The sequence below is a fragment of the Rhea pennata genome, chromosome 16 (genome assembly GCF_028389875.1).
Source record: "Rhea pennata isolate bPtePen1 chromosome 16, bPtePen1.pri, whole genome shotgun sequence".
In the NCBI taxonomy this organism is placed as follows: domain Eukaryota; kingdom Metazoa; phylum Chordata; class Aves; order Rheiformes; family Rheidae; genus Rhea; species Rhea pennata.
Genome location: NC_084678.1, coordinates 1753770 through 1767963, shown reverse-complemented (window position 1 = coordinate 1767963; position 14194 = coordinate 1753770). Strand labels below are relative to the sequence as shown.

Sequence of the window (14194 nt, the reverse complement as noted above, 5' to 3'; positions counted from 1 at the left end):
TCTCCAGCCATTAGCCATAGAGATCCTCATTTTATAACCAGAGGGAGCTATGGCCTGTCCAGAAACTGTTTTTTAAGAAGGCACTGTATTTATAATGCACTTAGCTCTCCAGATTTGGCTGCAGCATTCCACACTATTACTGAATACAACTTGCCTCTTGGGACAAACTATGGTCCACTAACAGAGCCACCAGTAGCATGTCTGCCCTGGGACACTAGGCACCTGCCTGTCCGTAGGTAGAGTAGGTAGAGACTCTGGGACAGGCCTGTCTTGGTGCTATCCTGGTGCTCCCCTTGCTGAGCACCTCATAGGCTCCCTGCACAAAGCCCCAGGCAGCTAGGTCTCTCTGGGCTGCAGGTAATGTGTAAGCAGGACCAGCTGCCTTGTCAAGACAGAGGTGAAATACTGACTTTCCACTCACCCCTGCCAGCACCATGTCTTACCGTCAGAAAGTACTTGTTCCCGCTGGGGTCTGTGAACTGAACATCCTCTGGTTTTATGGAGCTACTCCACTTCTTCTTCTTCTTCTTCTTCTTCTGATTGGCCTCTCTCTCCTCATCTTCTTGATCTCTGAGTTTGATGAAGGGCCACCAGCCTCTCATCCGCTTGTTTCGGAAGATAGAGAAGCGAGGTGTGGCATTCTCCTTGGCCATTTTGATGCTGCAATGCTCTGAGCTCTTGGCTGCCCGTACCATGTCATGCAGCTTCAGCTCAATGGAGCCTGTGGGCACACCAAAGAGGAGAGCTCCTGGTGAAATTCTGAGGCCAGCTTCACATACTAGTTGGCTTTCTTCCCGTCTCAGCCATGCTCCCATCACCACTAGCAGGTCCCAGCTGCCAGAATGATCTAGCAGACTCCTGCACATTTTCAGCTGATGAACTTGAAGCTCAGCATAAGGAAGGATCAGAGCAAGAGTTAGAGACCAAGAGGCAGAAGTCATAGCTCTGTCTCTCTATATTCTGATGCAGCCAGTCTGGCTTGCTAGTGGTACAATTGGTCATTCTCACTCCATTGCCATGTTCCATCCTGCTCTCCCACATGACCAAGCTCCACTTTCCCTCTCATTCCTACTAATTTTAAAAGGAATTAAAAAATCTGAAAAACTCATTGAAAGGTTCAAGTCAGTTTTCATGCCTGCAACAGACTCAATTCATTCCCCTGCTTGGCCTTGCACCTCTGTTCCCTTTGGAAGAAGCTACTGTCCAGCATTGAGCCCTTGCAGCAAATCAGTCTTACCACATACTGGGCTGTATTGGCAAGATCACAGCCAGTAGTTGAGGGAAGAGAGTGTTCCCCTCTGCTCAGCACTGGTGATACTGCCTCTGGATACTGCGTCCAGTTTTGAGTCCCCCAAGACAAGAAAGGTGTCACCAAACCGGAGAGAGTCTAGTAGCCCAGTTGGTCAGGGCTGAAGTACATGCCATAGGAGGACAGGCTGAGAGACCTGGGTTTGCTCAGCCCAGGAAAGAGAGGATGAAGGAGAGATTTTATTGCATCTTCCACAGCCTGAAGGGAGCTAGAGAATAACTGGAAACTCTCCTCAGAAGTGCGCAGTGAAAGGATGGGAAGTAACTGGCACAGCTTGTAGCAAGGTAAACTAACTAAGGGAAAAAAATTCACAATGAGAATGGTGCTGCCCTGAGACAGGGGTCTGGAGGAGTTCTCAGATGTTCATCCTTGGAGATATTCAAAACTCGCTCAGACAAGGTCTGAGGAACCTAAGTCACTTTGAATCTAGCCCTGCTTGAAGCAGGGTGCTGAAGTAGAGACTGCAGAGGCCCCTTCCTGCCTAAATGTTTCTGAGACGGTACGGACCAGGAAGCCCTGGGATAGCTGTCTAATGCTTTCTTCAGTCCCTGTGTACCACTGCCAAACAGATCACCATTGGTAGTGCTTCCTGGAACTAAAGTCCTTTGGAATAAACTGTGGAGGGATAATAAATCAACTGAGTTTTATTCTGCCTCAGAGACAGCAGAGCAGAGGGGCTGCTTTTTAGCAATGAGGTCAAAGTTTGAAGAAGGGAGAGATAACTGAATGGAGTGCTACAAACTTAGGAACGGAAGCAGAAGCAGGAGAAGAGAAGCATTTGTGTCAAGATGTAAGCAGCATCATTGCCATGCCCCTGCTGCATGCCCAGCTCGGTGAGTCTGGTTACTGAGAAGCACGAAAGCAACAGGGGGCAGAGGGAAGCTCAGCCTCCAGCAACAGGGTGCAATGAGACAAGTACCAAAGGTGTCACAAAGGCTGTCAATCCCCATGCCCAGCATGGGCTCCTGGGAAAGCTGGTTTTTTGCCATGTCTTTGGGAACTGCAAATCTAAGAGAGAGGAAGAACACTGAGCAAGTTTAACAGGCTGTAAGGAAGCAGAACCTAGCAGTCCTGAGGGTAGCAGGTCCCAGAAAAGGACAACGAACCCCGCAACAAGCCTGGTGCTCGTGACCCTTCTCAGAGAGCTGACCCCTATGCAAAATGCTGCAATGTTCACCAAGGTGAGGGGAGTGAAACAAGGACAAGACTCCCCACTCCAAGCAGACCATACCATACCTAGGAAGTCATTAGCTGAAATCCTGTCATAATCCCAGACCTGGAGGACCAGAACAGCTGGTTCCCTAAATTCTGATTCCTCCAAGGAAAAGACAGAATCCTTCTTCTTGTAGGTGATCTCCTTCTCGGTTGGGAGATAGTTGAAGCGGAAGACAAACCTCCAGTTGAAATTGCCCTCCCCGGTCAAGGAGTTAAAGTGAACATCTGTCTCCTGCTTGTCGTGGTCAAGCCCCTTTATCCAGCTGCAAAAGGAATGTAGTTATCTCCTATCCAGTCCCAAAAGCAGCTCCACAGAGAAGGACAGAAGGGAAAAACCCCGGGGGGTAGGAGAAAAGGGAGAGTCAGACAGCCAGGCTGGACCCACACCTAACCAGCATCTTTCAGGGCACAGCAGTCAGCATAGGGGACTGGAGTGGGGCACCTTATGCTGGGGCAGGAAGGAACAGAAGTACAGAGGAGGCAGTGGGGGTCAGGGCAGGGGTCAGGACAGCCACATCCCCCCCAGCTCCCATCAGACCTTTTGACGTAGATATCACTGGACGGCTCTCCCGTTATTGGATTGATGTCATCAAGGATCACATCGTCTGTGTTCCAGATAATCACACGCAGCTCATAGCTGTGGGAGGGACCCAGGCATGGTGAGACATGTGCTCTCACTCTCGGTGCCTGGCTGGGCAGACAAAGCCCATACCAGCAGAGCAGTAGGAGCTGAGCCCACCTATCACAAAGGACCCATGAAACCCTGCCTAGGGATCCTCTGGTTCAGGCAGGCCAAGTAGCCTCACACAAAACCCTTAATGCAGAGCTACAATCCCACAGGTCAATACCTACAGACAATACAAGCACATTGCACAAAACAAATTCCTGGTGTTTGGAAAATCTACACAGCACCAATTAGCCATAGGAACACAGAAAGGCTTAGGCAAGAAGGGACCTCTGCAGTCTCTACTCTAACATCCTGCTCTAAGAAGGAATAACTTCAAAGTAGATCAGATTGCTCATGGCATTCTCCTGGTGAGTTTTGAAAAGATCTCAGCACCTGTCTGGGCCACAGTGCCAGCATCGCTTCACTCTCATCATGAAAATGCTTTCCCTAAATCTAGATCATGAGAAAGATCTAGTTGGAGTTTCCCTTGCTGCAGTTTGTGTCCTTTATCTTTCGCCCTTTCACCGTGCAGCACTGAGAAGAATCTGGACTGATTGTCTCAGTAGACCCAATCATTTAAGACAGCAGATCTCCTCCATCAACTCGTCTTTTCCAGGCACCAAGAGGACACCACTCAACTAGCCAGAATGGAGCTGGGTGACTAGCTCAGACCTGGATTTCTGTCTCTTCCATGTCCAGCATTAGAGGAGATTAACCCTATTCTTCACAAAACTTCAGCAACTGAAGCACTCATGCACAACAACCCAAAACACTGTCCCAAAGTCAGAGCTGAAGCAGAGAGGAGGGCTGCGTGCCGGGGCATTGCCAAGCTAGCATAGACCTGTCAGCCTGTTCAGGACCCTGCACCTCACCCACCAGGCACAGCAAGGGACAGGGACCCTCCACATGTCCTGCTCCCATGAGTGCTACCTGATCGGCAGTCGTGGCTTGATATTGACAGGAGGTGGTGCAGGGACGTCATTTGGAAACATGTCAATCCACATGTGCAAGGAGCCCTGACAAGAGAAGACAGAAGAGAGATTTCAAAGGACAGATCACCTTCTAGCTCTTCAAGGAGCAGGAACTCAGTCCAGCAAGTCCAAAGCTCTTGCCAAAAAGCCATTAGCTCAACTCCCTCCTAGCCTAGCTCTTCTGTAACTAGCTGCCTGTTGATGCCACAGCACTTCAACTTCATGTATCTAGACTTTAGATAGGACTAAAAATAAATAAAGTAAAACTACAAAAAATAGCTTATTCCCCCTCCCACCCAAGAAAAAAACATTTCAGCTGAATTGAGTCTATTTCAAACACAAACACCTCACTGATTTAACAAACAAGCACATTAAGACGCAACGTTTTGGCATAGCCAAGTAAAGTGAGATGACAGGTTTGATTCTCCCTACATGCATTTCCACTATTAACCAACACCAGTGTATTTGCAGAGCTCTGCTTTGTGACAGATCTGTTAGTGCAGGATGTTGAAATGGTTGAGCTCAAATCACTACACTGCATAAAACTGAGAAAGAATGTTTCTCCTCCAAGCAGCAGTTACATCATGTCCCTGGGTTGTTCTGGACCTGCAAATAACAATCCCCAGCTGATCATCTGGCAAAATGTATCAGCTTTCCCAAACTGGGAATCACACATCCACCCTGGCTCCAGGGCAGATCTGTCACTAAGCAGACCATCACAGTACTCCAGCTCTGGACACTCTGCAGGGGATGGGCTGTGAGCCAAGGTTCAACACATAACTGTTGCCATTGGCAGAAGGAATAACCAGCTCCTGGAGTTGCTGCTTTGGGCTCTCTGCAGACACTGCTGCCCCAGTGATGTTCAGTTCACAGCTTGGGAACAGTTTTTACCATTTGAACAGCCAAAAACTGGTAATTTTACAGGAAAGCCAGGATTCAGACCACATGCTCCCAGGTTGGAGGCACTGGCAGAGCTGCTGAGGTCCCCTCTGAGAAGGGCCAGCAGTGCTGCCCTGGGCAAGCAAGTAGGAGCCAAGGGAGCAGAACAGGGCATTTGCAGGGGAGCAAAGAAACAGTGATAGGGGACAAAGAGGAGGAAGAGGCAAGGCAGCAAGGCAAACTTAAAATGGAGGCTGGAGGGCTGCTGCTAATGCTGGGGGAAAGCAGGCAGCAAAAGGCAAGGACACAACCACCCAGCACAGTTGTCACATGGCCCAGAAGGCAGAGCAGGTCCCTTGCCACCCACACAGCTTCCTTTTCAGAACAACATCCTGTGGCCTGAGGAGATGGGAAGGACCCTGTGCCACCAGCTTGGTGGCCACAGCATCAGTGGACAGATGTCCCTTGTTGGAAGGGTGCCCAGGAGCATTGCTAGAGGTTGGAGAGTGGATCTGAGCAAAGCATACTCAAGGCTAACATTCTCTAGCAGGGCTGGCTATGCAGAGACGCAGCTACAGCCACCCACCTGGGAAGGGGCAGTGTGTAGGGCTCATGGTAAGGAGGAGGCAAGAAACAAAAGGAGTCTGGCCAAGGGACTAGAGGCCAGCAACACAGAAGGTCTCTCCCCATAGTAATGTCCAGACTGGCAAGGAAACACATCTTACCTGCACAAGCCCAGGGTTCTCTGGGTTGTAAAGGGAACGAACCTCCACATGCTCTGGTACTAACTTGTACCCATATTCTGGCATCTCTTCCCAGTGTTGCAGGACATATAAAGCCTTATGTTCATCATGCACTGACCAGCTCTCATCTGCCACTCCTCTTTCATTCCTCACAAAGGCCTCTGTAGCAGCCAGTTAGAAGAAGAAGGCACCAGGTCAGCAACAGCCACATCAGGACATGAGTCTCAGACACAAGTAGAGGAAGGCAAAGGACTAGGTAAACAAGCACCTCACTAGAAGAACAAAATAGGGAGAAGCAGAAGAGAAGGATAAATGGAAAGTGTGCAATATGTCGCAGCAATGAGGAAAACTATGAGCAGGAGACAAACAAGCTAAGAGAAGTAAGGGGAAAAGGGCAAAAAGCAAAAGACACTGAGCAGGCAGTGACCCTCTGGAAGAGTTTATTTCCCCAAGTCTCTGTTGTAACGCTGGCAGACCCACGGGTGTGCAGCTTTGCTCCGGAAGCACTTTGGGGAAGCGCAATTTGTCATTCAGTAGTGACACGTAGCCCTGCCATGCCCAGTCCACGCTGTTAAGTGATTCATTTGTTGCAAAGCCAAGCCAAATGGAAGTGATGCTATTTAAAGACTAAAGTAATGCCTGCTGGTGGGGCAAGAAGCAGGAAGCCATGGGCAAAGACATAATAAAATAAAGCACCAGCTCTTTGTCTGGAAGTCAGTCTGACACAAAACCAGCCATCTCCACATGGCTGTGTTCCTGTGGGACACAGATGCCTTTGTGACGGATCTCAAGGCCAAGTGAGACAGCTGTGAGGTGTTTCTCAGCACCAACTTCAGCTCAAGGCACTGCAGTCTTGTTTGAACCAGAGCCACTCACTATCAACTTCAAGAGCCAGCTGGGCTCTGACACAGGCCTGGACATTTGAGACAAAAGTGCTGAAAGTATTGGCCTCCCTGTTGAGTCCCAGGCATTGCAGCACCGCATGGGCACCACAGCAGCATGCAATTGAGGACAGCTATCCCTGTCTGTGATTTTTTTTTTTTTTTTTTTGATTTTGTCAGAATCAACAAATGGGTTCATCCTAAAAACATTTTTTCCAAATGCTACTGGGGGCAACAGGAGACCTGACAAAATAGGTAGTTCTTGGTCTTGCTTCACATAAAGCAAAAATCTAGTCCAGATATAACCCAGTGCAATCACATGTCTGAGAAAAGATTGTAGACACAACGGGACTCAGCCAAAACGGCTCAGAAGAGAGATGAAAACAGCTGGGAATAAAAAGGCAAAGAGCCTTTGTGACTGATGTGGCTGATGCAGGCTCTGCAGCTTCAGGAAGAGATAAGACCAGCAGGGAAACAACTACAACTACCATTGGAAAAGGGGGCAAAAGAAAAAAGAAAGCTTCCCAAATGGAATCAAGAGGAGGAAATGGGTCTATTTAAATGAACAAAACCTTTGGAGACAGAATCAGAAATCCTGTTTAAACTGACTGAAGGGAAGACTGATTCAGTTATTTCCAAAAGAGCAGATGGAAAGCATTTGGTAGAGAAAGGGAAAGAGGAAAGTGGGGACAGTGCCATTTTTCCAGAGGAAGAGCAGGGAATATGTCCATACCTCCCACCTCCAACCCACAGGGTCCCAGTGGCCAGTATGGCAGGCGGTCCTGGCTGCCAGAGGAGCACCAGGACAGCACCCCATTTCTCACTTCCCAGCCACCCAGCAACCTGAGGGAAGGGCAAAATGGCTTCTAGAAGCTCCTTGTGCTCTCCTAAGTGGGATATCTTCCCCCCTCCTGATATAACCAGTCCACAGAGGTCAGTGGAAAGCTGAGGCACAGCAGCACTGAAATGGGCAGAAGGTAAAGTTGGCAGGACACGTAGGACACCCCATCTCTGGGCAGGATGGGCAGCACTGCCTCTCAGGATCTAGACACCCCCCAGTAAGCCAGGTCCACTCCATCCTTCCCTCCAGGATGGACTTGGCTGCCCAAGCGTTGGGCACTGAAGGGAATGTGTCCAGCAGGGATGTCCAGTGGCAGGGCTGTGCTCAGGGAGGTTCTCCATCACAGCTGATGTAAAGGATGAAAGATTGCGACATCTTTGGATGCTACTGGCCCCAACTAGCAATTTATAGTTCCAGTGAGGGGCAGGGGAGGGGAAAGATGACATGGCAGATGCCCGCAAGAAGGGAATCAACATCAGTGGGGAGCTCTTCAAAGCACCTAAAGGCCCGCCAGAGCACATCCCTGAAGGATTCAGCCAACGAAGGACAGTAAAGGAGACTGAAAAATTCCCCAAAAAGCAAAAGACACCAGTATCCTGGTGACAGTGGTCACAAACAGATGGAGATACAGCTACTGGCCAACACCAGCCACTAGAAAAAGCTAAGCCTTCTCCTGTTCAACAAGCCATCAAAACTACGAGCACATTGCTGCTATGGGACCAGGATTACTGTGCATGGTGATTGCTTCATCCACTGCCTGGGAAGCTACTTTGGGACCAAAAAGTCTGGATTTCTCCCCCCACCACAACACCACCATCTACCTAGCCAGGGCCAGAGTGCACCACCAACCACAAACACATCCATGGGCCTGCTGAGTGCTGAGAATGCTGCAGGTGCTCCCCATAACAACCCAGAAACTCTGGACCATATAGAGCAAAAAGTCAGCACCGATGGCCCAAACAGCCTCCCACTTTGAGGAGGAGAGACTGGTGAGTTCATCAGCACATTCACTGCTGAGGACAGGTGGCCACTGAAGGGAGCACTAGCGGTTCTCAGTGTTCTGTACCTTCAGGAAAAGCCTCTGGAGGCACTTTGAAGACTTGATTGTTCACTTTGACCTCATCCCATCTGTACTCTGCTGCAGGGAGTGAGTTCTTCTTGCATAAACTATCCAAGATCTGTGTGGGCTTGAAGGCATCTCGCCACATGTTATAGCCATTTCTGAAGGGAAGAGAGAATGTCTTCATTTTAGACATGACAGATATTTTGACTAGGTTGTGAGCCACCCCTGCCTTCCCTTCAGCACAGGCTGGGCCATCAGACCCTGATTTGGATTTTCTTTGGGCACTCATTTTTTTTCTCATAGGCACACAAAAACTTAACAAATGCTCCTCCTCTGAAACAAGCCAGGGCTGCATATCACATAACCATTAGCTAAGAGAAGCAAAAGGAGCAATTCAAGCAGCAGGTCTTAACTCGGAGACAGAGGTTTTAGCAATTCTGGAGACTCATCTCCACATCTAGAGCTAATTCCTCATAGAGTGGGAGAAGAAAATTTATTTGCAAAAAACTGCCCAAAGACCAAAGTTCAATATGCCGTATCTGCCAGCATACCTGCTTCATCATCCTCTGGTGGGTCCACTGCAGGAGGATAACCAAGTTCCCCCAAAAAATTCAGATCTAATTTTTGATGGTGTACAACATTAGGAGCTTTTTGAACAATGAAAACAGATCAAGCAAGTTTAGTCTAAACATGAGTGATCCCTCGCTTGTTTGCCTAGTGAAATGAGGTGCATACAATTTTGCTGTCAGATATCTCCCTGTCAGTCTCCCCGCTACCCAATTAACTTTCCTTTTGTTGGTTAATAAAATAAAAATTGATAGACACATCTCAGATGTATTTTGTCCCATCAATACTGTGAGAAAAGCTTCTTGGGTAGAGGAGGGAGACTCAAGTTCACATTTCCTTGGAAGGAAAAGCTACATAGTGAGCTCAGCTATTTTATTAGACACAAGAGGATCCACATTGGATAAGACCAAAGGAAAACAGACATCATAGGTCTTGCTGCTCACAGAACGAGCCACTGCTAGAGAAACTGTCCTACTTTCTAAAAGAGGTCAAAATTACATTAATGTCAAGTAAGCATTTTTCTCCACAGCTCAGGAATGTGAGAGAATATTTTGCTACTACATGTGAAATACATTAGTCTGCAGTGGGAATTAGAGCTTTCACAGGAAGCTGGTTCAAGCCAGAAGCACTAAAGGAGGTAGAGTTATGCATATAACACATAGTGGATCTGTTGGATGCCTGCTCAAAGGATACCATGGATAAAAGTTTACATGGAGTTAAGAGGAGCCTGGACAGCAGCCTCAGCAAACCTCCTGACCTGAAAATATTTCATTGCTAAGTGTCTTAGTGGAGATGTATGCCTGCTCTGTCCTCCCCTGGGCACCCACTTACAGCTGAGTTATTATTCCTCCCCTTGAGGTGGCTGCAGTCACCTTTTCATTGGCTGGAAAGACTGCAGGGGTTAGCACAGCTGGAGTGCTAGAATCCACTGCCTGAGAAAACCACCCTCCGAGATCTCATTTTAAAAAGTCACTCTGCTTTGTTCCAAACTAATGACGGTATTTGGAGTTTGGGTCTAAGATGCACAGATCAGATTGCAAGTAGCTACTGCCACTCACTCAGCCCTTCCGATAGCTGTTGTCCTCCCTGCACAAGGACAACAGTTGGCTCAAAACACACTGCAGTTTTCAGCCCACGGTAAACCGAAATCAGAATCTCTCAGAACTCTACATGAGATAAGGCTCAATATTGCTCCTATAGACATGAAAAACAAGATTTGAAGCAGTTGGAAGCAGAACACAGCCAGAAAGACCTGGACTAGCTAAAGATACCACCTTCTCTGCTCTCTTGTAGCTCCTCTCCCTCAGCACATGCTCCAGGCAGTTGCAAAGCAATTACTGCTCAGCCCCTTTGCAATATCCCATGGCCTGCATTGAAGGGGCTCTGCTCCTGCCCTATACACTGGTTCTCACTGCTCAAAGGGACATTGAATCTGATTGATGGAGTCAGACTATGGCTGATTCAAAAGTCACTTAATAGCTTCCAACATAACATCAGCAGGGCTCCATCCTGCAAAACTGAAAACAGTCTGTTGCCAAACTGAACAGCAGACAAGAAGAACAAGTATTACGGCCCTAATGTGTCACTGTAGTACCTACGTGTCATATTGTGAAGCCACACCACAGTTGGCCCTGTGTTTGCTGTAGAATCGGTTCTCCAAATCAATCTTGGTCTCCCCAATCAGATCATCTGATCCAACTAGATCATGGTCAAATACTGCCACAGTGAGTTCTGATTCCTTGGGAAAGGAGACTGTCAGCTCCACAACTCTGGACAGAAGCAGATGGGGGAGTAGTGTGATTAGCAAAGATGGAAATGAAACACATGCTCTATTTTCTCTATTTTGATTATCTTAAAAGTTTAAAAACTGTATTTGCCAACCCAAGGGACTCTGATAAAGTTTACCCTTCCATAAATTCAGGATATGAAGCTCTCCATGTACATACTGAAATTAAGGACTTTTTTTTTATTCAGGAGCATATTCTCTTAGAAAGAGGTCCTGGTTTAGGGAAAGAGCTCAACAAAGTTCTGTAGCTATTTGCCTTCCTGCTTTGGTAAATCAAGCCCTTGAGATTGCTTCCCTCTTAACCCAAACAAACACTTATGGTTCCTGTGACAGCCAGACTCAGGAGACAAGCCTGGGACCTGTGTGTTACAACACAGGATTCTCTAACAAAGAGGAACTGAAGACATCACATGAGGGGCCACAATGTGAGCACCAGATTTGCACTATTCCTATTAAACTTGCTAAAAAGCTCCTGCATACTCTCCAAAAACGGGATTGAGCTGCTTTGGGATGTATCGCTCCTTTGTGTCCTTCTGCTCCTGCCCCACGGTCACCACCACGTAAGGGTCTGCCTTGCCATTGGGATCTGCTGGAGACAGGTTCGTAGCCTGGAATACACAAGAGGTTCTGCAACACCTGCAGAGAACAGTGTGCACAGGCCACACTGCACAGGCCTGAGACCACTCAAGGCCACTGGCTGGGTCTTGCCAGCAGCTGCCCCAGTAGGGAATCAGGCACTTGTTGCAAATCCCCGGCCAACAAGCCACCGATGTTTCCAGTTGTCCAGTCTACTTGCTGCCCAGTTTACTGTCTCAAGGAAGATGAGAGAAGCTGAGAAATGCTTGCCTGAACTTTCAGCAAGTCCTGAACACCTGGGGAGCCCCCCGTTTACTTCCATGGACAAGATGTGAATGCCAGCCCTCACCATAGCTGACTCCCACTGGGCTGGTAGAGCCTGCAAGCCAGTGTTGACAAGGGCAACTGTTCACATTAACCAAGTGAAGAATGGCAGTGGGTCCTTAGGTAAGGACAAACCTCCAAGTGTTTCTGCCACCACCACAAGAGACTTACCTTAACAATATAAACTCTTACAAGAACTTTGATGGGTCTGTTCCTTGGAATGCCCTGGGAGATTTTGTGCTCTGCACCAGCTTCCTCAGTAGGATAGACGTGAAAGGAGCCCTGTAGAAAACATAATATGAGAAACAACAAGGTACAAAAGAGAACATCTTGGACAGGCTGGAGCCACTGAGACCAGCCTCACCTGTGTAGTGAGAAATCAGAGCTATCGTCCCACGTGAACCACAGATATCCTGTGCCCCTGGGAATAGCTCTATCCAAAGGCACCATCAAGGTGTCCAGTGCCCACGTGGGCTAGGTAGTCACTGCTGTCACTGCTGTCAGGTTATCTGCAGGGTATCAGACCACTGCCAACACCAGTTCAGAGCACTGGAACAGGATGCCCAGAGAGGTTGTGGAGTCTCCTTCTCTGGAGATATTCAAAACCTGCCTGGATGCAATCCTGTCTAACACGCTCTAGGTGACCTTGCTTGAGCAGGGGGGTTGGATTGGATGATCTCCAGAGGTCCCTTCCAGCCTCAACCATTCTGTGATTCTGTGAACACCTGGAGAATTGAGCATCTCTAAGCATGTAACTGGACTGCCAAAGGCAGGGAAGCACTGAAGATTTTTTTGACTTTCTTAAATCAAATTCTGTAGTTGTATTTCCGTGTCTTCAAAAGCTCTTAGGTGGGAAAATGATGCTTCTTGTAAACAAGTTTTACTAATATTAAAGCCAGTGAAGCTTGCTAACACTTATTTGCATACTGAATGTACTCAGGAGCTCCCAGGAGGATAAGAGTCCCTTGATGCTTTGTAAGAGCAGAAACATCTAAATCAGGTGCATTTATCCACTAACAAAGGATCACAGCACACAATTACTTTAGCAGTACCTGACAGTACCACGGCTGTAACTCACTGTGCCTTCACATCACCTTGCACACACCTACCCTCTCCCAAGGCTTTGCTGGTGTCTGAATGCTCTGAGATACAGGTGACCCTAAGGATTTTCTTTCTTGTGCAGTACAAATCCATTCAAATGATATAATACCTTGTACTTCCCCACAAAATGTTCATCCTCATTTCCATCTTCATCCTCATTTGTTTTGCCACGGTGAAGGGGGAAGATACACAGCCAGTCTTCAAAATTATCAAACTCACTTTCCAGCTCAGAGTTGTAGATCTGAAATAAATTCAAAGTCATTTGGGGCCTTTTCCTGCCATCTTAAAGGTCAGGAGACTCAGTGAGGAGGGAGGAGACTCAGACCATCCTCTGGCTGCTTCAACCATTTTACATGGTCCTGTCTTGCCCCGGTATTATTCAGTGCAGAATATTATGGGTTTCCCTCATCCCATGTCCATCCCCAGATGTGCACACACATCCCAGCTCTTTAACCACAGGTTGCTCTACTATAAGCCTTGGCTCCAAGGTCTCACTAGCTGTGCCAGAGGGCTCCAAGGTATCACTAGCTGTGCCAGAGCCTGGTGAGGATGGGGCTCAGGGCACGCTGCTAGGTCAGGCTCTCCATTCCAGTACAATCCTCACTGCAGGAAGGTGAGAAGGACATGGCTAAAGGGATGGGGTTGAAAGAGGCCAGATCTGTCACACCAAGACTGACCTGAAGTGTGGCAATGAGCTTCCTCTTGGGGTGAGTTGGTTCAGCTTCAATTGCTACCTCCTCTTCTGCTTCTATGTCAATGGAGGCTGCATTTAAATTTCCTCCATCTAGAAATGGCAAAAGGAGATTGGGAAATATCTTGGCCTCTCCCATCATTTCAAGTGTCTGTCTACAAAATGACCTTGGCAAGATCTTTTGCATTTAGCCAGGGCTTTATCCTGTGCAACTAGAGCTATTGCTGTCTGGAACATGTGCCCTCATAGCACCTCATTCTTCAGCATGTCTGCTTCGGGGGGGGGGGGGGGGGGAAGAAATCAGCGGAGCTGACTGCCCTGCTGGCCTGAATGGCTGCTGTTTAGGAAGTGGCTAAGAAAAGAGTAAATGGAGGAAAGTGGCTGGACTAGCCTGCAGCTGCAGGGCACACATAAATGACAGCTAATCCTCTTCTTTGCATGGGTGCTTATGTGGACGGACCATTGCTTTGGGTAGATGTTCAGCTGGCACATAGCCACTGCTTTGGGCACAGACAACCATTGCTTGGAGAGTGAGAAGATCCTTCTCTGGGGCACAAGGCTGGGAAAACAGGATCTCAAG

At 48.1% G+C, this 14194-nt stretch overlaps 1 protein-coding gene across 1 annotated transcript in view; it reads right to left on the bottom strand.

Annotated features, from left to right (window-relative positions):
- LOC134147703 (fer-1-like protein 4) overlaps positions 1 to 14194 on the bottom strand; it is a 44332-nt gene that overhangs the window by 1639 nt on the left and 28499 nt on the right. Inside the window, exons 33-43 of the mRNA XM_062589147.1 lie at positions 13601 to 13707; positions 13033 to 13164; positions 11994 to 12104; positions 11403 to 11530; positions 10735 to 10905; positions 8573 to 8727; positions 5767 to 5945; positions 4122 to 4207; positions 3063 to 3161; positions 2546 to 2787; positions 444 to 721 (exon numbers count right to left, since the gene is read on the bottom strand). Coding sequence (XP_062445131.1) covers positions 444 to 721; positions 2546 to 2787; positions 3063 to 3161; positions 4122 to 4207; positions 5767 to 5945; positions 8573 to 8727; positions 10735 to 10905; positions 11403 to 11530; positions 11994 to 12104; positions 13033 to 13164; positions 13601 to 13707 — 1688 coding nt within the window. The remainder of the gene's footprint in view (positions 1 to 443; positions 722 to 2545; positions 2788 to 3062; positions 3162 to 4121; positions 4208 to 5766; positions 5946 to 8572; positions 8728 to 10734; positions 10906 to 11402; positions 11531 to 11993; positions 12105 to 13032; positions 13165 to 13600; positions 13708 to 14194) is intronic.